Source organism: Panulirus ornatus, chromosome 14, assembly GCF_036320965.1.
Source record: "Panulirus ornatus isolate Po-2019 chromosome 14, ASM3632096v1, whole genome shotgun sequence".
Lineage (NCBI taxonomy): Eukaryota > Metazoa > Arthropoda > Malacostraca > Decapoda > Palinuridae > Panulirus > Panulirus ornatus.
Window position 1 is genome coordinate 51,178,882 of NC_092237.1, and position 22,937 is coordinate 51,201,818.

General features: G+C 41.5%; 1 protein-coding gene across 1 annotated transcript; it reads right to left on the reverse strand.

Moving 5' to 3' along the window:
- Positions 1-1,989: 1,989 nt before the first annotated feature.
- LOC139753409 (uncharacterized) lies at positions 1,990-18,078 on the reverse strand. Its single transcript, XM_071669881.1, is given in 5 exon segments — positions 1,990-2,478; positions 2,480-2,930; positions 3,337-3,506; positions 12,589-14,760; positions 17,940-18,078. Coding segments are annotated over 4 exon segments (2,892 nt in total). The 5' UTR covers positions 14,518-14,760; positions 17,940-18,078; the 3' UTR covers positions 1,990-2,136.
- Between the last annotated feature and the right edge of the window lie 4,859 nt (positions 18,079-22,937).

A 22,937-nucleotide genomic window follows, 5' to 3' on the forward strand; every position in this document is an offset into this window, starting at 1 on the left:
CTTTCTCAGGTTTGGTTTTACACAAAACTTAATGATTCGTAAGTACAATATAATCCTTCAGTTCATAGGTAATTTCCTTAAGTTTTATAACAGAATTTTTTAACTTCTTCCAGAATACTGTGGACTGAAATATATTTACATTCAAATTGAATTCTTTTAATGTGATAACCGGTCATTTCATGTACGATAAACTCATATAAGGTAAGGTCTGTATATAAACCTTTATCTCTGACTTTCCTCCTGTTGGTTCATTGTCATTAAAAAGAGTACAGAACTTGATTTTGTATACATTTACATTAATACATCCCTTAACAAATAGTGTCCATGTTAAGTTCATAGTTTGCAAGTCAGATGTGTTTTTATGTTCTTAACTACTTGTGTGCTGGAGTCTCATGTCTTAAACTCTTGTATTTATTATAATGATGTGCTTGATGCATGTAGCACATAAGTTGGTTTCATTCAGCTGTACTTTCTTCATTTATAAAGATATCACCTAAGACCTTTCTTAATTCTTTTTCTGTTGACTCCCGGTTGTGAATCTGCAATGTCAAAAGAGTCTTCCTATCTATCTTTCTGTATCTCTGATGCCTGTTTCAACTGGAACTCCGTTAATGGTGTGGCCATGGCAGTAGAGTCTCCATAACAAGTGAACTCCAGTGCCACTCCTTAGCCTTTAGTACCTCACCCTTAAAGGCCACTGGCAGTGGGCAACTCTGTCAGTGTTTGCAGAGGCTCCTACCTAATGTTCCTACTTACTACTACTACCCAGTATGTCTTCTTAATGCTTCTCCCTACTACTTCTACCTAATGCTTCAGCCTCAATTTTACTACCTACAAGTTCTATCTACTGCTCCTAACATTTTGCCAGAAGGCAGGGCTAATGCATAGTGCTCATCACAGGAAAATCTAGTTATGAAGAATGAGCTGTGTGAGTTAAGTGTTGTCAAGTGTTATGTATAACAATGAGAGATTGTATGTGTGTATAAAAAATGCCAGTAGTCCACATGTGGGTGAGGCAGAAAGGAAAGACAGCTACCTGGATCAGAGGAGTGCAGCTTGACAACCAATGAAGTGCTGGCTCATTACTTAACTTCACTAACCTTCCCAGTACCCCGGTAGGTCATGCTGGTGTTTAGAAATGGTTTGGTCACATGGAGAGAATGAGTGAGGAATGATTGACAAAGACGATATATGTGTCAGAGGTGGAGGGAACGAGAAGTGGGAGACCAAATTAGAGGTGGAAAGATGGAGTGAAAAAGATTTTGAGTGATCAGGGCCTGAACATGCAGGAGGGTGAAAGGCATGCAAGGAATAGAGTGAATTGGAACGATGTGGTATACCAGGGTCGATGTGCTGTCAATGGATTGAACCAGGGCATGTGAAGCGTCTGGGGTAAACCATGGAAAGTTTTGTGGTGCCTGGATGTATAATAATATAGTAATGATAATCTAGTCTGAAATGGTCTGAACATTAATCTGAACTTGTGTCCTTTCCTCACTTCTGCCTAAGTTGAAGAACAACATTTTTAACATGATTTTTAAGCTTATTTTGTTTTCCCTAGGTGCCAACTAAGACTGCCAAGGGCACTTATATACTCTAAAAAAGTAATTTTTCTCTTTTTTCCAGTTACCTTTTTAGATTCCCTCATTTTGAACCATAATGAGTGTAGAAGTAAACTTAGATGATTTTTGTAAGAATTGACATCAATTAGTTTTGTTCATTATATATGTTAAGTGATGACTGATAGCATCATGTGATATGGTTGGTAGCCAACAACATAATGATGTTTCATCTTTTTTTTTATAGCTTCTCATAACCTTTCATTACATGTACCTGCCTTGCATATAGAAATATAGTTAGCTATCTAAATATCTGTTTAAATTCATATTCATGGGAAATCATCAACTGATTGACAAAAAAAAGTGAACTGTGTTTATGACATATTACCAAATAATGCTGTTGTGAAAATGGTTGAATAAAAAGAACATATGGAAGTAAAATAAATTTTCATCGAGATAGTGCATGTATGGATGATCAATCTGATAATGTCTTTAGAACATTAACAATATATATGATTCCTGTTTTATATGATATGAAACACTGCAAGCACTGTCATGAAATGTCAATATTACCACGTTAGACATTGATTTCATGTGTCGAGTTAGTTGTGGAAGGGCCTTGTGATGGTAGATGACGTACATCTTGTTGCTTCACAGTTAAAGTAAGTGCCTCCACTGAAGCCTGTAAATTAAGAACCATGTTTCTTAGCTCCTCCAGTCGTGCATTTGGATCTGGGATGATAGTTCGTTTTGCTGCAACTGAATGAGATGCCCGGATGGAGTTTTGGGTATGTACTGTTGGGTGCAACACATCCACTGAGTCATCTTCACTATCTATATCACTCATGATAGTCCAGCGCCAAGAAGATCGGGAAGTTATGGGTGTAGGTCTCATGATTGATGAGACTCTGTTCAGTGTAGGTCTGGTTCACAGGTATTTGTGTCCCCTGCCCTAAGTGACCTTGCCTGTGGTGTGCAGTTGCCCCAATTTGCAAAGCCCGTAAATGTAGTAGACGTTCTCGCTTGTCCAGTTCATGTTCACGAAGTGCAACATCAAGAGCTTCTCCAATAAGCTGTGAAGGAAGTGAAGGTTCATGCTCAGGTGGTATGAAACCAGAGACATATACCTCAAACAGCTTGATCAGCAGGCGTCGTGTTCCGATCATCCGAGAGAGGAATAGAAATAAACTGTCACTGAAACCCAGGCTGAGGTTAGGATAAATAGAGACACTTGGTTTTTGCTTGGTGCTAATAATCGAAATACTGCTGAGGAGGCATTGTTGCATCTTCTGAGGAATTAAACGACTCCTGAACAAGGCCTCCACCTGAACCATCAGTTCAACATGTCGTGTTAGTCGAAGAACTTCTGACCTAAAACAGAAAGGATGGGAATGAGTATGTGACATGGCAGCAGAATACAGTGATCATCTATTGGCCCTAGGGGTTCCCAAAGCAAACTTTGTAAGGAAGTGCTTTTATATAAAGTATCTATATACAGATTAAACTGATATATTATCATGAAAAATCTTATAGTATAAAACACAGTCTTTGATTCTATCTTGATGTGCATGATTTACATCTGCAAACACTTTCATTGTGTACTTCAGTAAGAATTTTCATCTTATTTAATCACGTTAGTTTATGAATTCATTCTGATTTGGTGAACTGACAACAAACCTGCAGACGTAATTAACCCTAATAGATAAAGTATTGTTAACACTAATTGATAAAGTACTGTATCAGAAGCTGTTCAAAATTACATATATCACATTATTACCTATGCTGGATGGCATACATATCACTGACAGCTAGACCCACAAGGAGGTTAGAGAGGATTATATACACCAGCACAATGAACACAACCAAAATGAAGATGCATAAAACAGAAGACTCAGACGGCTGTGTTAGGAAAGTTGATTCATAGTCCAGTTCCCCAGTCATCATCACCTGTATGTGAACAAAACATCATATGTAAGAACTCATCATTATAACAGTAACCTACAAAGACAATCTGTCATAATCACTATGGACAACTTATCATAGTGAGCTACACAGACTAACTCATTATCATTATGGACAATTAATTTTCTGACAACCCATCATAATACAAGCAGCTCATAATTATGATAATGACTCATGATTATAATGATGACTTACAAGGATTCTTATAATTATCAGTAATTGTGAATATAGAAAAAATCCCTGGGAATAGGGGAGAAAGAATACTTCCCACACATTCCTCACGTGTCGTAGAAGGCGACTAAAGGGGATGGGAGCGGGGGGGCAAGAAACCCTCCCCTCTTTGTATTTTAACTTTCTAAAAGGGGAAACAGAAGAAGGAGTCACGCGGGGAGTGCTTATCCTCCTCGAAGGCTTAGATTGGGGTGTCTAAATGTGTGTGGATGTAACCAAGATGAGAAAAAAGGAGAGATAGGTAGTATGTTTGAGGAAAGGAACCTGGATGTTTTGGCTCTGAGTGGAACAAAGCTCAAGGGTAAAGGGGAAGAGTGGTGTGGGAATGTCTTGGGAGTAAAGTCAGGGGTTAGTGAGAGGACGAGAGCAAGGGAAGGAGGAGTAGCACTACTCCTGAAACAGGAGTGGTGGGAGTATGTGATAGAGTGTAAGAAAGTAAACTTTAGATTGATATAGGTAAAACTGAAAGTGGATGGAGAGAGATGGGTGATTTTTGGTGCATATGCACCTGGGTATGAGAAGAAAGATCATGAGAGGCAAGTGTTTTGGGAGCAGCTGAGTGAGTGTGTTAGTAGTTTTGATGCATGAGACCAGGTTATAGTGATGGGTGATTTGAATGCAAAGGTGAGTAATGTGGCAGTTGAGGGAATAATTGGCATACATGGGATGTTCAGTGTTGTAAATGGGAATGGAGAAGGCCTTGTAGATTTATGTGCTGAAAAAGGACTGGTGATTGGGAATATCTGGTTTAAAAAGAGAGATATACATAAGTATACGTATGTAAGTAGGAGAGATGGCCAGACAGTGTTATTGGATTATGTGTTAATTGATAGGCGCGCGAAAGAGAGACTTTTGGATGTTAATGTGCTGAGAGGTGCAACTGGAGAGATGTCTGATCATTATCTTGTGGAGGCGAAGGTGAAGATTTGTAGAGGTTTTCAGAAAAGAAGAGAGAATGTTTTGGTGAAGAGAGTGGTGAGAGTAAGTGGGCTTAGGTAGGAGACTTGTGTGAGGAAGTACCAGGAGAGACTGAGTATGGAATGGAAAAAGGTGAGAACAAAGGACGTAAGGGGAGTTGGGGAGGAATGGGATGTATTTAGGGAAGCAGTGATGGCTTACGCAAAAGATGCTTGTGGCATAAGAAGCGTGGGAGGTGGGTTAATTAGAAAGGGTAGTGAGTTGTGGGATGAAGAAGTAAGATTGTTTGTGATAGAGAAGAGAGAGGCATTTGGACAATTTTTGCAGGGAAATAATGCAAATTACTGGGAGATGTATAAAAGAAAGAGGCAGGAGGTCAAGAAAAAGGTGCAAGAGGTGAAAAAGAGGGCAAATGAGAGTTGGGGAGAGAGAGTATCATTAAATTTTAGGGAGAATAAAAAGATGTTTTGGAAGGAGATAAATAAAGTGCATAAGACAAAGGAACAAATGGGAACTTCAGTGAAGGGGGCTGATGGGGAGGTGATAACAAGTAGTGGTGATGTGAGAAGGAGATGGAGTGAGTATTTTGAAGGTTTGTTGAATGTGTTTGATGATAGAGTGGCAGATAAAGGGTGTTTTGGTCGAGGTGGTGTGCAAAGTGAAAGGGTTAGGGAGAATGATGTGGTAAACAGGGAAGAGGTAGTAAAAGCTTTGCGGAATATGAAAGCCAGCAAGGCAGCGGGTTTGGATGGTATTGCAGTGGAATTTATTAAAAAAGGGGGTGACTGTATTGTTGACTGGTTGGTAAGGTTATTTAATGTACGTATGACTCATGGTGAGATGCCTGAGGATTGGTGGAATGCTTACATAATGCCACTGTACAAAGGCAAAGGGGATAAAAGCGAGTGCTCAAATTACAGAGGTATAAGTTTGTTGAGTATTCCTGGGAAATTATATGGGAGGGTATTGATTGAGAGGGTGAAGGCATGTACAGATCATCAGACTGGGGAAGAGCAGTGTGGTTTCATAAGTGGTAGAGGATGTGTGGATCAGGTGTTTGCTTTGAAGAATGTATGTGAGAAACACTTAGAAAAGCAAATGGATTTGTATGTAGCATTTATGGATCTGGAGAAGGCATATGATAGAGTTGACAGAGATGCCCTGTGGGAGGTATTAAGAATATATGGTGTGGGGGGGCAAGTTGTTAGAAGCAAAGTTTTTATCGAGGATGTAAGGCATGTGTACGTGTAGGGAGAGAGGAAAGTGATTGGTTCTCAGTGAATGTTGGTTTGTGGCAGGGGTGTGTGATGTCTCCATGGTTGTTTAATTTGTTTGTGGATGGGGTTGTTAGGGAGGTGAATGCAAAAGTTTTGGAAAGAGGGGCAAGTATGCAGTCTGTTGTGGATGAGAGAGCTTGGGAAGTGAGTCAGTTGTTGTTCGCTGATGATACAGCGCTGGTGGCTGATTCGTGTGAGAAACTGCAGAAGCTGGTGACTGAGTTTGGTAAAGTGTGTGAAAGAAGAAAGCTGAGAGTTAATGTGAATAAGAGCAAGGTTATTAGGTACAATAGGGTTGAGGGATAAGTCAATTGGGAGGTAGGGTTGAATGGAGAAAAACTGGAGAAAGTGAAGTGATTTAGATATCTGGGAGTGGATTTGGCAGTGGATGGAACCATGGAAGCGGAAGTGAATCATAGGGTGGGGGAGGGGGCGAAAGTTCTGGGAGCGTTGAAGAATGTGTGGAAGTCAAGAGCATTATCTCAGAAAGCAAAAATGGGTATGTTTGAAGGAATAGTGGTTCCAACAATGTTATATGGTTGCGAGGCATGGGCTATAGATAGAGTTGTGCGGAGGAGGGTGGATGGGCTGGAAATGAGATGTTTGAGGACAATATGTGGTATGAGGTGGTTTGATCAAGTAAGTAATAATAGGGTAAGAGAAATGTGTGGTAATAAAAAGAGTGTGGTTGAGAGAGCAGAAGAGGGTGTTTTGAAATGGTTTGGTCACATGGAAAGAATGAGTGAGGAAAGATTGACTAAGAGGATATATGTGTCAGAGGTGGAGGGAATGAGGAGAAGTGGGAGACCAAATTGGAGGTTGAAAGATGGAGTGAAAAAGATTTTGAGTGATCGGGGCCTGAACATGCAGGAGGGTGAAAGGCGCGCAAGGAATAGAGTGAATTGGATCGATGTGGTATACCGGGGTTGACGTGCTGTCAGTGGATTGAATCAGGGCATGTGAAGCGTCTGGGGTGAACCATGGAAAGCTGTGCAGGTATGTATATTTGCGTGTGTGGACGTATGTATATACATGTGTATGGGGGTGGGTTGGGCCATTTCTTTCGTCTGTTTCCTTGCGCTATCTCGCAAACGCGGGAGACAGCAACAAAGCAAAAAAAATATATATATATATATATATATATATATATATATATATATATATATATATATATATATATATATATATATTACAGAGGTATAAGTTTGTTAAGCATTCCTGGTAAATTATATGGGAGGGTATTGATTGAGAGGGTGAAGGCATGTACACAGCATCAGATTGGGGAAGAGCAGTGTGGTTTCAGAAGTGGTAGAGGATGTGTGGAACAGGTGTTTGCTTTGAAGAATGTATGTGAGAAATACTTAGAAAAGCACATGGATTTGTATGTAGCATTTATGGATCTGGAGAAGGCATATGATAGAGTTGATAGAGATGCTCTGTGGAAGGTATTAAGAATATATGGTGTGGGAGGCAAGTTGTTAGAAGCAGTGAAAAGTTTTTATCGAGGATGTAAGGCATGTGTACGTGTAGGAAGAGAGGAAAGTGATTGGTTCTCAGTGAATGTAGGTTTGCGGCAGGGGTGTGTGATGTCTCCATGGTTGTTTAATTTGTTTATGGATGGGGTTGTTAGGGAGGTGAATGCAAGAGTTTTGGAAAGAGGGGCAAGTATGAAGTCTGTTGTGGATGAGAGAGCTTGGAAAGTGAGTCAGTTGTTCTTTGCTGATGATACAGTGCTGGTGGCTGATTAATGTGAGAAACTGCAGAAGCTGGTGACTGAGTTTGGTAAAGTGTGTGAAAGAAGAAAGTTAAGAGTAAATGTGAATAAGAGCAAGGTTATTAGGTACAGTAGGGTTGAGGGTCAAGTCAATTGGGAGGTAAGTTTGAATGGAGAAAAACTGGAGGAAGTAAAGTGTTTTAGATATCTGGGAGTGGATCTGGCAGCGGATGGAACCATGGAAGCAGAAGTGGATCATAGGGTGGGGGAGGGGGCGAAAATCCTGGGAGCCTTGAAGAATGTGTGGAAGTCGAGAACATTATCTCGGAAAGCAAAAATGGGTATGTTTGAAGAAATAATGGTTCCAACAATTTTGTATGGTTGCGAGGCGTGGGCTATGGATAGAGTTGTGCGCAGGAGGATGGATGTGCTGGAAATGAGATGTTTGAGGACAATGTGTGGTGTGAGGTGGTTTGATCGAGTAAGTAACGTAAGGGTAAGAGAGATGTGTGGAAATAAAAAGAGTGTGGTTGAGAGAGCAGAAGAGGGTGTTTTGAAATGGTTTGGGCACATGGAGAGAATGAGTGAGGAAAGATTGACCAAGAGGATATATGTGTCGGAGGTGGAGGGAACGAGGAGAAGAGGGAGACCAAATTGGAGGTGGAAAGATGGAGTGAAAAAGATTTTGTGTGATTGGGGCCTGAACATGCAGGAGGGTGAAAGGAGGGCAAGGAATAGAGTGAATTGGAGCGATGTGGTATACTGGGGTTGACGTGCTGTCAGTGGATTGAATCAAGGCATGTGAAGCATCTGGGGTAAACCATGGAAAGCTGTGTAGGTATGTATATTTGCGTGTGTGGACGTATGTATATACATGTGTATGGGGGGGGGTTGGGCCATTTCTTTCGTCTGTTTCCTTGCACTACCTCGCAAACGCGGGAGACAGCGACAAAGTATAAAAAAAAAAAATATATATATATATATATATATATATATATATATATATATATATATATATATTTTTTGCTTTGTCGCTGTCTCCCGCGTTTGTGAGGTAGTGCTAGGAAACAGACGAAAGAAATGGCCCAACCCACCCCCATACACATGTATATACATACGTCCACACACGCAGATATACATACCTACACAACTTTCCATGGTTTACACCAGATGCTTCACATGCCCTGATTCAATCCACTGACAGCACGTCAACCCCGGTATACCACATGGCTCCAATTCACTCTATTCCTTGCCCTCCTTTCACCCTCCTGCATGTTCAGGCCCTGATCACACAAAATCTTTTTCACTCCATCTTTCCACCTCCAATTTGGTCTCCCTCTTCTCCTCGTTCCCTCCACCTCCGACACATATATCCTCTTGGTCAACCTTTCCTCACTCATTCTCTCCATGTGCCCAAACCATTTCAAAACACCCTCTTCTGCTCTCTCAACCACGCTCTTTTTATTTCCACACATCTCTCTTACCCTTACGTTACTTACTCGATCAAACCACCTCACACCACACATTGTCCTCAAACATCTCATTTCCAGCACATCCATCCTCCTGCGCACCACTCTATCCATAGCCCACGCCTCGCAACCATACAACATTGTTGGAACCACTATTCCTTCAAACATACCCATTTTTGCTTTCCGAGATAATGTTCTCGACTTCCACACATTCTTCAAGGCTCCCAGAATTTTCGCCCCCTCCCCCACCTATGATCCACTTCCGCTTCCATGGTTCCATCCGCTGCCAGATCCACTCCCAGATATCTAAAACACTTTACTTCCTCCAGTTTTTCTCCATTCAAACTCACCTCCCAATTGACTTGACCCTCAACCCTACTGTACCTAATAACCTTGCTCTTATTCACATTTACTCTTAACTTTCTTCTTTCACACACTTTACCAAACTCAGTCACCAGCTTCTGCAGTTTCTCACATGAATCAGCCACCAGCGCTGTATCATCAGCGAACAACAACTGACTCACTTCCCAAGCTCTCTCATCCCCAACAGACTTCATACTTGCCCCTCTTTCCAAAACTCTTGCATTCACCTCCCTAACAACCCCATCCATAAACAAATTAAACAACCATGGAGACATCACACACCCCTGCCGCAAACCTACATTCACTGAGAACCAATCACTTTCCTCTCTTCCTACACGTACACATGCCTTACATCCTCGATAAAAACTTTTCACTGCTTCTAACAACTTGCCTCCCACACCATATATTCTTAATACCTTCCACAGAGCATCTCTATTAACTCTATCATATGCCTTCTCCAGATCCATAAATGCTACATACAAATCCATTTGCTTTTCTAAGTATTTCTCACATACATTCTTCAAAGCAAACACCTGATCCACACATCCTCTACCACTTCTGAAACCACACTGCTCTTCCCCAATCTGATGCTCTGTACATGTCTTCACCCTCTCAATCAATACCCTCCCATATAATTTACCAGGAATACTCAACAAACTTATACCTCTGTAATTTGAGCACTCACTCTTATCCGTTTTGCCTTTGTACAATGGCACTATGTACGCATTCCGCTAATCCTCAGGCACCTCACCATGAGTCATACATACATTAAATAACCTTACCAACCAGTCAGTAATACAGTCACCCCCTTTTTTAATAATTTCCACTGCAATACCATCCAAACCTGCTGCCTTGCCGGCTTTCATCTTACGCAAAGCTTTTACTACCTCTTCTCTGTTTACCAAATCATTTTCCCTAACCCTCTCACTTTGCACACCACCTCGACCAAAACACCCTATATCTGCCACTCTATCATCAAACACATTCAACAAACCTTCAAAATACTCACTCCATCTCCTTCTCACATCACCACTACTTGTTATCACCTCCCCATTTGCGCCCTTCACTGAAGTTCCCATTTGCTCCCTTGTCTTACGCACTTTATTTACCTCCTTCCAGAACATCTTTTTATTCTCCCTAAAATTTAATGATACTCTCTCACCCCAACTCTCATTTGCCCTTTTTTTCACCTCTTGCACCTTTCTCTTGACCTCCTGTCTCTTTCTTTTATACATCTCCCACTCAATTGCATTTTTTCCCTGCAAAAATCTTCCAAATGCCTCTCTCTTCTCTTTCACTAATACTCTTACTTCTTCATCCCACCACTCACTACCCTTTCTAATCAACCCATCTCCCACTCTTCTCATGCCACAAGCATCTTTTGCGCAATCCATCACTGATTCCCTAAATACATCCCATTCCTCCTCCACTCCCCTTACTTCCATTGTTCTCACCTTTTTCCATTCTGTACTCAGTCTCTCCTGGTACTTCCTCACACAAGTCTCCTTCCCAAGCTCACTGACTCTCACCACCCTTTTCACCCCAACATTCACTCTTCTTTTCTGAAAACCCATACAAATCTTCACCTTAGCCTCCACAAGATAATGATCAGACATCCCTCCAGTTGCACCTCTCAGCACATTAACATCCAAAAGTCTCTCTTTCGCGCGCCTGTCAATTAACACGTAATCCAATAACGCTCTCTGGCCATCTCTCCTACTTACATAAGTATACTTATGTATATCTCGCTTTTTAAACCAGGTATTCCCAATCATCAGTCCTTTTTCAGCACATAAATCTACAAGCTCTTCACCATTTCCATTTACAACACTGAACACCCCATGTATACCAATTATTCCCTCAACTGCCACATTACTCACCTTTGCATTCAAATCACCCATCACTATAACCCGGTCTCGTGCATCAAAACCACTAACACACTCATTTAGCTGCTCCCAAAACACTTGCCTTTCATGATCTTTCTTCTCATGCCCAGGTGCATATGCACCAATAATCACCCATCTCTCTCCATCAACTTTCAGTTTTACCCATATTAATCGAGAATTTACTTTCTTACATTCTATCACATACTCCCACAACTCCTGTTTCAGGAGTATTGCTACTCCTTCCCTTGCTCTTGTCTTCTCACTAACCCCTGACTTTACTCCCAAGACCTTCCCAAACCACTCTTCCCCTTTACCCTTGAGCTTCGTTTCACTCAGAGCCAAAACATCCAGGTTCCTTTCCTCAAACATACTACCTATCTCTCCTTTTTTCACATCTTGGTTACATCCACACACATTTAGGCACCACAATCTGAGCCTTCGAGGAGGATGAGCACTCCCCGCGTGACTCCTTCTTCTGTTTCCCATTTTAGAAAGTTAAAAAAAAAGTACAAGGAGGGGAGGATTTCTGGCCCCCCGCTCCCGTCCTCTCTCTCTCTCTCTCTCTCTCTCTCTCTCTCTATATATATATATATATATATATATATATATTATAACATCATGGACATCCACTAACCAAGTGGATATATATGCTCATATATACATATATATTTACAAGTGATGATACTTTATGAGAGTCAGCAGTCACTGTATATTCTAGAAATGTGGCCTCACATGCCTCACACCTCCCATAAGAGATCCCATTGGTTTTAAACTTAGTTATGAGTGACATGAAAGCAACTAAGGGTGAGGTTTGCATGCCCAGTTCTGTAAAAGTGTAGTATATGAACAAGATTGACATGAGGTGAAGAGAGAAGCTAATAAAAGGGACGCCAAGGCTTATCACATGATGATCCAGAGAAATAAGGTGTGGAAGTAAACAGGATGAAAGCCTTGGCATGTGACCCAGATTCTATGGTTTGTTAGAGTTCTTTCAGACATACAATGACAGGATGAGTGAAATCATCCTCAAAGAATTTAGAGTTTGTGAAACTGATCTGCAACAAGTCACATAATGTCAAAGTCAAAAATTTTATAAACAATTTCTAATTTCTAACTGACAAGGGTTGCATCTTTACAAGTACAGCAACTGATTTTGATGGAATTCCTTCTGCAAATGAATCAATAGATTAAAGGAGAACAAATACTAACCAGTGATGTGGTGAAGGCTGTGGTGGGGGAGCTGAATATGGGCAGTGAGCGGAGCAGGACGTGGAATCCGAGTGCAAATGCCACCAAAACGAAGACGTACATGGCTAGAAACTTGAGCACATTCCTGGCAACAGTAGAGAACATGACAATGTAGACGCCACAACTAGGGAACTGTCCAGTGAACAGCATTAGCCTCACCCACGCAAGGATTATGGCAATAGCACCTACTCTCTGCTGCCATACTGCCAAGCAACAAATTGCCATCTCTCCATTAGTTGCTGTTTCTGAAGCTGAACCACCCACCAGTAGTTGTGGAACACAGAATACTAAAGTCGCATCCAGGATGTTGCCGAGGTTATGGATATAGATTAGTGGATTTTGTAATAACTGTATGACTTCTCGCAGGTTGAGACAGGCTGAGAAGATGACCAGGCACCACCAGGTTAACCCTACAACTGTGGCCTCCTTCCCAGCCCAGTGGCACACAGTGTCTGTCCTATTACTGGTGGTAGAGGAGTGGTAAGTGTTGTTGTAAGCAGTTGTAGATGCCTCAGGACAATTGTGGGATGTTAAGAGGAAGGCAGTGAGACTTAGGACGAAAAGAAAGTAGAATATAACATTAGCAAGGAAGTATTTGCGAACTTTAAACCATTTAAGGTGAAGGAAAGAATGACAAAGTGGGTGAAGTAAGAGTCTCTTCCGGCCTGCCCAGAGAATATACTGCAACATGGCCACCTCTGAGTCAACAAGGAGTGGCGATGGCAACTCTGATACTGGAACAAGAGGAGACTGTCGGTGAATTTCTTGAAGATGCTTGGCATTCACTGACAGGGGACCATAATCAAAGTCAAGTCGAAGATGAGGGGAATCACGGGCTGATGTATTAGCACACACTGATCTGTTGAGACCCACAGGCACGAGGGAAGGGAAGCTCTCAACCAACCTCCACATGGCAAATCCATCCTGTATGCAACTGCCTTTTGCTAACAGCAGCTGCACAGCATGCAGGATTTGGTCTCTTGCACCCGGGCGTCCCCACCACATAGTACGCAACAGGGCCAGAGACAGAGCATTATATCCCTCATGATTCTTGGCTGCCACTGAGGCACCATGCGACAACAACAACTCTATACAAGCTCCATCAAACTCTTCATCAATGTAGTTGACTTGTCGCTTGGCTGCCAAGTGGAGGGCAGTGTGGCCTAGAGCATCCCGGGTGTCAATATTACAACCCATCTTTAGCACAGCCTCCACAGCTTCCAGTGAACGTGCCCCTAGCACAGCACAGTGCAGAGGAGTGCGACCCTCATTGTCCTTCAGGTTCACTGTTGCTTTGTACGGTCCTGCAGTAAGGACTTTGATAAGCTTGGCACTGCCTGCAGTGGCTGCATTGTGAAGGGGCAGGCGACCCTCTCCATCCCTCAGCCCACAGCGTGCTCCTGCACTGAGAAGGACCTCAACAACATCCACCACACTGCTACTGGTGGGGTCTTTATTGTCTGCTCGGGCAGCATAATGGAGAGGGGTGCTTGCGTGAGTGTCAAGTGGATCAACGTGGGCCCCATGAGCCAGAAGGATTCTGACTATAGGAAGATGTCCGCCTCCAGCGGCCATGTGTAGTGGTGTGGCCCCAGCATCATCCGCTGTGCTGACGTTGGCTCCTGTGCTAAGTAAGTCCACCACAGCCTCTAAAAAACCATATTCAGAGGCACAGATGAGGGGAGTCTTGTTGCCAAGAGCTGGCTCGCGGTGGTTCACGGGTAAACCTCGCAGCAGCTGCTCTCGAAACTCCTGCACATCTCGTGCTTTCAGCGCCTCCAACAGTGATGTGAAGCGCACATCAGGTTTTTGACCTCTAAGCAATGGTGTTCCAGGGTTCGATTCCTCAATGGAAATGGAGCGAAGTACTTTCCTCCCAGTCACAGCCATGATTAGTCATTTTTGGTTACGTTCATTGTCTTTTAAAGTCAATTTTCAGGTTGTGTTATCCTATATTCACTATTATATGGTACTCGATATTTGAGTGAACAGCCTAGAAGGGTCAGTATTTTCATTCATAGGTGACAGGTACACATTTGGAGTCTGGGAGAATCATGTATACTTTCCCTTGTTGGGAAGCCCAGTGGTTGGGGTTCCTGCTGACTGCCTCACACCAGTCATTGCTCTCAGCTCCTGCAACAAGAGACAGTGATATTAAAGGATTGATGAGTCAAGTATTCAGGGCCATGACCTTAGTGATCAGGCCACATAACGTACTTTGATCTCTCGACTACATTAAGAGGTAAGACTTGTAACCAGAATGGCATTGGCAGCAATATAAATGGAGTATTATACTATTAATTCCAGAATAAAGATAAAAAAAAATTATAAAACTATCAAACATGTTTACATTAATTGATGTATGTATTCTGTTGTTGCTCGTATAAAACAGCATTAAGCTTATTAAGCTGTTGAGTATTGTTTCATCAGAAAAGTGTTCTGTCATTACTACTGTGTGGTAGACGATACTTTTCACAACTTATAATGACTTGAGTACAAGGGCCTATCTGAAAGGGAAGGGGAGATCGCCACACTTTGAGCTTTACAGTACACAAAATTCATTATATATATATATATATATATATATATATATATATATATATATATATATATATATATATATATATATATATTATCCCTGGGGATAGGGGAGAAAGAATACTTCCCACGTATTCCCTGCGTGTCGTAGAAGGCGACTAAAAGGGAAGGGAGCGGGGGGCTGGCAATCCTCCCCTCTCGTTTTTTTTTGATTTTCCAAAAGAAGGAACAGAGAATGGGGCCAGGTGAGGATATTCCCTCAGAGGCCCAGTCCTCTGTTCTTAACGCTACCTTGCTAACGCGGGAAATGGCGAATAGTATGAAAGAAAGAAAGAATATATATAGATATTTCTTTCATACTATTCGCCATTTCCCGCCTCAGCGAGGTAGCGTTAAGAACAGAGGACTGGGCCTCTGAGGGAATATCCTCACCCGACCCCCTTCTCTGTTCCTTCCTTTGGGAAAAAAAAATATGTATATATATATATATATATATATATATTTTTTTTTTTTTTGCTTTGTCGCTGTCTCCCGCGTTTGCGAGGTAGCGCAAGGAAACAGACGAAAGAAATGGCCCAACCCACCCCCATACACATGTATATACATACGTCCACACACGCAAATATACATACCTACACAGCTTTCCATGGTTCACCCCAGACGCTTCACATGCCCTGATTCAATCCACTGACAGCACGTCAACCCCGGTATACCACATCGATCCAATTCACTCTATTCCTTGCCCTCCTTTCACCCTCCAGCATGTTCAGGCCCCGATCACATAAAATCTTTTTCACTCCATCTTTCCACCTCCAATTTGGTCTCCCACTTCTCCTCATTCCCTCCACCTCCGACACATATATCCTCTTGGTCAATCTTTCCTCACTCATTCTCTCCATGTGCCCAAACCATTTCAAAACACCCTCTTCTGCTCTCTCAACCACGCTCTTTTTATTTCCACACATCTCTCTTACCCTTACGTTACTTACTCGATCAAACCACCTCACACCACACATTGTCCTCAAACATCTCATTTCCAGCACATCCATCCTCCTGCACACAACTCTATCCATAGCCCACGCCTCACAACCATACAACATTGTTGGAACCACTATTCCTTCAAACATACCCATTTTTGCTTTCCGAGATAATGTTCTCGACTTCCACACATTCTTCAAGGCTCCCAGGATTTTCGCCCCCTCCCCCACCCTATGATCCACTTCCGCTTCCATGGTTCCATTCGCTGCCAGATCCACTCCCAGATATCTAAAACACTTTACTTCCTCCAGTTTTTCTCCATTCAAACATACCTCCCAATTGACTTGACCCTCAACCCTACTGTACCTAATTACCTTGCTCTTATTCACATTTACTCTTAACTTTCTTCTTTCACACACTTTACCAAACTCAGTCACCAGCTTCTGCAGTTTCTCACATGAATCAGCCACCAGCACTGTATCATCAGCGAACAACAACTGACTCACTTCCCAAGCTCTCTCATCCCCAACATACTTCATACTTGCCCCTCTTTCCAAAACTCTTGCATTCACCTCCCTAACAACCCCATCCATAAACAAATTAAACAACCATGGAGACATCACACACCCCTGCGGCAAACCTACATTCACTGAGAACCAATCACTTTCCTCTCTTCCTACACATACACATGCCTTACATCCTCGATAAAAACTTTTCACTGCTTCTAACAACTTGCCTCCCACACCATATATTCTTAATACCTTCCACAGAGCATCTCTATCAACTCTATCATATGCCTTCTCCAGATCCATAAATGCTACATACAAATCCATTTGCTTTTCTAAGTATTTCTCACATACATTCTTCAAAGCAAACACCTGATCCACACATCCTCTACCACTTCTGAAACCACACTGCTCTTCCCCAATCTGATGCTCTGTACATGCCTTCACCCTCTCAATCAATACCCTCCCATATAATTTACCAGGAATACTCAACAAACTTATACCTCTGTAATTTGAGCACACACTCTTATCCCCTTTGCCTTTGTACAATGGCACTATGCACGCATTACGCCAATCCTCAGGCACCTCACCATGATTCATACATACATTAAATAATCTTACCAACCAATCAATAATACAGTCACCCCCTTTTTTAATAAATTCCACTGCAATACCATCCAAACCTGCTGCCTTGCCGGCTTTCGTCTTCGGCAAAGCTTTTACTACCTCTTCTCTGTTTACCAAATCATTTTCCCTAACCCTCTCACTTTGCACACCACCTCGACCAAAACACCCTATATCTGCCACTCTATCATCAAACACATTCAACAAACCTTCAAAACACTCACTCCATCTCCTTCTCACATCACCACTACTTATCACCTCCCCATTTGCGCCCTTCACTGAAGTTCCCAGTTGCTCCCTTGTCTTACGCACTTTATTTACCTCCTTCCAGAACATCTTTTTATTCTCCCTAAAATTTAATGATACTCTCTCACCCCAACTCTCATTTGCCCTCTTTTTCACCTCTTGCACCTTTCTCTTGACCTCCTGTCTCTTTCTTTTATACATCTCCCACTCAATTGCATTTTTTCCCTGCAAAAATCGTCCAAGTGCCTCTCTCTTCTCTTTCACTAATAATCTTACTTCTTCATCCCACCACTCACTACCCTTTTTAATCAACCCACCTCCCACTCTTCTCATGCCACAAGCATCTTTTGCGCAATCCATCACTGATTCCCTAAATACATCCCATTCCTCCCCCACTCCCCTTACTTCCATTGTTCTCACCTTTTTCCATTCTGTACACATCAACATATACGTATATATACACACCACACCGCCCCATGGGAAACAGCATCGCTACCCCATACTTCAGTGAGCCCTTGAAGGGAGAGATAAATGTTTACGGTAGGAACCAATGAAACAAATTTCATGTTCAGCTAATTCTTAATACAGCCATACGTTCATAAAAACGAAATTTTAATCTCTGCAAAAGCATATCAATTTGTTTAATTAAATACAACTCCCTTGACTTATTATCAGCTGTTATATGTACCAGTAATCGCATTAATTAAATAGGTGGTCGCTGGTCTCACATAATAGACATACTTTTGTACTACAGCCGTATTATTCTATTCTATGAGAATTTAACAATCATTAGTGATTCATTGTAACATCTAGATTACCATAAAAGCGCTAGTTTAAAACTTTTCATCATTATATCTTCTAATTGACCTAACTGATGTATTGCTAAATCGTTAGACATTGGCTACAAGTCCTCGAGAGAGAAAATACAGGCCAGAACACATTGTCTCAGGTGCAACTAATATTGTAAACAACAGTGACATTAAAAAAGGATTTTTTTTTTCATTTCCCTTCTGTGAAAAATAACCATGAAGTAATCGTAATAAACTACGTTGCTAAATATCAGTAATTAACCATAACCATGCCGAACATCGTTCCTGACTTCACACTATAGATGCTCAGATAATATCTAAGCATACCCTGACGTGAGGCGAGCAACATGCTCAAGATATGATACGTCGAGCATGCTATTAAATATACATCATGTCCATCCTATTCCCAACATATATCACATTCTTGCTGCTGGCAACCGTATGCCTATTATGCCCCTAAGTCTAACACGTTTAAAGTATAGTATTCTGGTCCGTGGTGGTTGATATTGGGAACCTTTATAACTTTGGATTAGTAATACCTCGCCATATCGTCGGGCATCTGAACCATATAGCATAGTGATCCCTTATTTCCCAGGCAGGTGGGTTTAAAGGGCATTTAGCGTAGCTCGACCCACCAACAGTGGAAACTTATTGGCTCTTCAGTCTTGAGATTTCGAAAGTGATCCTAATGAAAAAGTTCAATTCAAGAGCTTTTTATTTTCAGTTTGATTACCTATCATTTCATTCATACATACTGACTTTGGTTACATGTTGTCATGCATATTATATTGGCAACGTATTATCAAGAATTTGTGTGTTTCGTCAAGAATTTGGACGTCTCCAAAGTTGGCTCCCAGCTGTCTCATGTGAGAGCGAGGACAAAATACCTATTGAAACCTTTAGCTATGTTATCTATTCTGTGTGACTGTCTACGTTTATATTTAGATGACTTGTGTGAATTAGCTCTGTATTTGCACATAACCTTGCATGTGAATTTATTGTGGTGGAATGAGCCTTTACACTAATTGGTTCGGGTCAGTTTAGTTATTCCTTTTAAGGCAATGCATTCTCCGTGACGTTAAATGTGTTGGATGATTGTCGATACAAATTTTATTGGGAAGGCTAACGCAGCCAGTAACTTAGTATACTAAAATTGGCGATTGGAAAGATGACAGGAGGATTCATGTGTTTGCATGTACACAGCAGCAGGTGGCAGACGAAAAATGAAGGAAATGTCAGAGATCCTGTACGTCCCCTAATATGTATACTGTGATTTCAAAAGTGAACAACTCTCCATATATATATATATATATATATATATATATATATATATATATATATATATATATATATGTAAAAAATGTTTTTCTCAATCGCAAATCAGAGAACGGGTCATCAACACAAGGGTCCGCACAAGAGGTAGAGGTTTCGCGAGCGAAACATCCATCGATTATTTTTATATTCTTTGATGGCAACTACGTGTAGTACGGTCTATACTGTTAATACCTTGATACTAAGTTGTCGTGGAAGATGTCTGCATGTTGTCAGTGGCTATTTGTGTGTCCTGTGTCCTCGGTAGCCCAGGAATGCTTCAACTGCTGTTACTGATCTGTGCTGTAAAGGATAAAGGAGTAGGGTGAGTATTACTTTCCTTCACTACCCATTTTTTTTTTTTTTTTTGATTTATCAACTTTTCCTGTAAAAGAGAAATATGTAATTATCGTAAACTGGAAGAATTTGTACTGTGTAATTACTTCAGGATTTTTTATGTGTATGCCATCATTTATGTGTATGCTAAAGTCTTTAAACTGGCAGTTAGGGATGTTACGTGGTAATATGAAATTTCATTACCGTAATTTAGTTGCCAGTTAAATCGTTACTGTGGTAATCTGTGTGGCGGCAGGTTGATGTAATTTTTGCAACAGAAGTAATCTGTATAGTAGCCAGTGTTACAGGGCGAAGAGGGTAGGGTAAAGAGACTTATTAAAATATAATGGGTGTTAGCAGACTTTGCCTGCTAGGGGTAACACCTCGGACGAAAATTCACATACGACGAGGCTGTCATGGTTACCGGAGGTAAAGAACTACATGTCCGCCCTTGAGGAGCCTACCTTACTCTACTCCCCCTTGGGGCGCAGCCTTCCAGCTGCAGGAGCCCAGCAATAAAAGGTCTTGAATTTACATGATAATTATCAATAACGGCGTTTGTGTGTCTGCCTGTCTGTGGAAAAAGTTAAATTGCCGGAAAACTTAATATGGGTCAATAGAGTACCGTGATAATGGTCTTGGCAGCATAGCAGCAGCTTAGCCCAACGTACCAACACAGTTTAAAGGCAAGTGGTGACGAGGGTGTGGTGAAGAGTAAAAGAGCTTCCATTTGCTGATGTAGACTGTGGGGTTAGGTTTGCATATGGCACCCCAGGGCCTCTGAAAAAGGGACTAGGGGTGACTACATAACAAAAAGGACTGTGGCAAGGAACGTTTTTAGAATAACGATTGTTACCTATATTTTCTCTTATTTATTAATTTGATTATCCCCTTGCCCCCCATCCGAAGTATGGGTTCCGGGGATTTTCCCTCGATATCCCAACCGTCTCGGTGAAATGGATATAGTGAAGAAGTCTTTTGACCCAACCACCAAGCTAAGTTCACAGCTAACCGTCAAGGCTAGCAGTAGTAACGGTACTTAACGTTGCCAAGTGCTATTTCTTATCCCCATCTGGTGACGGTAACAGTTCACACTAACTCGTCTCGGGATATAAAAAAGCTTTATGCCACCAGTTCATTATATGACAAAACATATATATATATCTATTTTTCATAAGCATGATTCACGATTCAAATCAGCTTCCAGAGAAATGGGAAATAAAGAATTGAACGTTTTTGTCCGACTGTATTACGTCACTCCTTTTCCTGAGTCCACACTCAGAGGAAAACAACTTGGGAAATCCCAATGTCATATTACGTTCATCATCACCACATAACATCTCTCAGCTACCCGTAACGCCACTGAATCTGTCTTAGTTGCTAACATTGGTAACTTGAACTTCTCCAAAGGGAACTTTTAAGCACATCCTATATTATATAATCAATCAAATCAGTTTGTGGAAGAATTATAAAGACAAGATGAAATAGGAAGAGTAGCTGAACACGCCATCTCGCTACTTAGGGCCGCCAACCACCCCAGCATATCCTCCCTCATCCACAGTTATCCCTTCGACTAACCCTTTAACGGCTGGAATCGTTTCTACTCTGGTATGGGGATTACATAACGGGGTATTTATTGGCCATAACATAACAGGGTATGTGTAAGCCTTTGTGCTTGAGTTGGGATTTGAAAGTGTGAATTGCTTGCAACTGCTGAGGCGGATTTCGTGCATGAAACATGTGTATAGTAAAGTTTGAATAAATCATCCGAAATACTGAAATGCGATTTCCCCTTCATAGAATTATCACAGACTAGTGTGATTGCCAAATTATCGATACTGTGTGTGTGTGTGTGTGTATATATATATATATATATATATATATATATATATATATATATATATATATATATATATATATATATAATCATTGGTATAATCAAGCTGTATTAGTTCTATAACTTTGGATCCTGAAATATGCAAATTTTATAATCCATGATCAGTATTTAGAATTCGGCCCCTTTCTGTGTAATTTATTCTTGTACTGTAAGCAGTCTCGCCCATATCTAGAATGCCGTTTCCTAATATCCAGTAAGGTGTCCCGTGCAGCTTCCTCCGTTTGCCCGTAACTTTGGAAACCATCCACCTCAGTTGCCTTACACCATCTCCTGAACGCCAACCTTGCAGCCAACTCCCGACCCATTCATTTCTCCTCGCTAACATTTGCCTTGATATCTTTTTCCCAGTAAATCCTTTCCGTTTAGCTATACTTATGCCCTCGCATCGCCTCAACCAGCATCAACCAATCTGTCCTTCGTTCCGATCTCCTCCCATCACACACACACACACACACACACACACACACACGTCTTTAAAACACACACGTTTTTCTTGAGCTCGCACAGTTCCCATCCTTCCATGCACCTACTGTGTAGCCTCTTCACGTCAGGATGACGAAACAACGCAGTACACCTCACCACCTAACCACGTCTTGCACTCTGAAATCCTTTCCTCAGTTAATGCCATCCTGCTGTTTTGATAATTCACTTTCGACTGCCTCCTCTTACATACTTGCAGACTCCTTTGGAACTCCCGGTACCACCATCCTCACTCCTCGCCACTCCATCCGTAAGGTTAATAAAATCTTGGAGGTCCAACACATTTGTCTTCCTCACACCTCCGCCCTCCTTGACACAGATCTTAGTACTCTCACTGGGAACCCAACGCTGCTTGAAATATAGCTCCTTCCCCCTACCTTCATATGCCATATATTTTTAACACATTTCACGAACTATATTTATCATTTCAGTGTTACACTTTCACCAGGACTCAAATGTTGTAGACACACTCTTGCCGATTATCTGTCTTTTCTTACATTGTGAGTCTTCATCTGTTCTATATACTGAAATCTCTCCCTACATCCACTTTACTTTCCTGTCACTTTGCCGTTCAAAACATTTCAA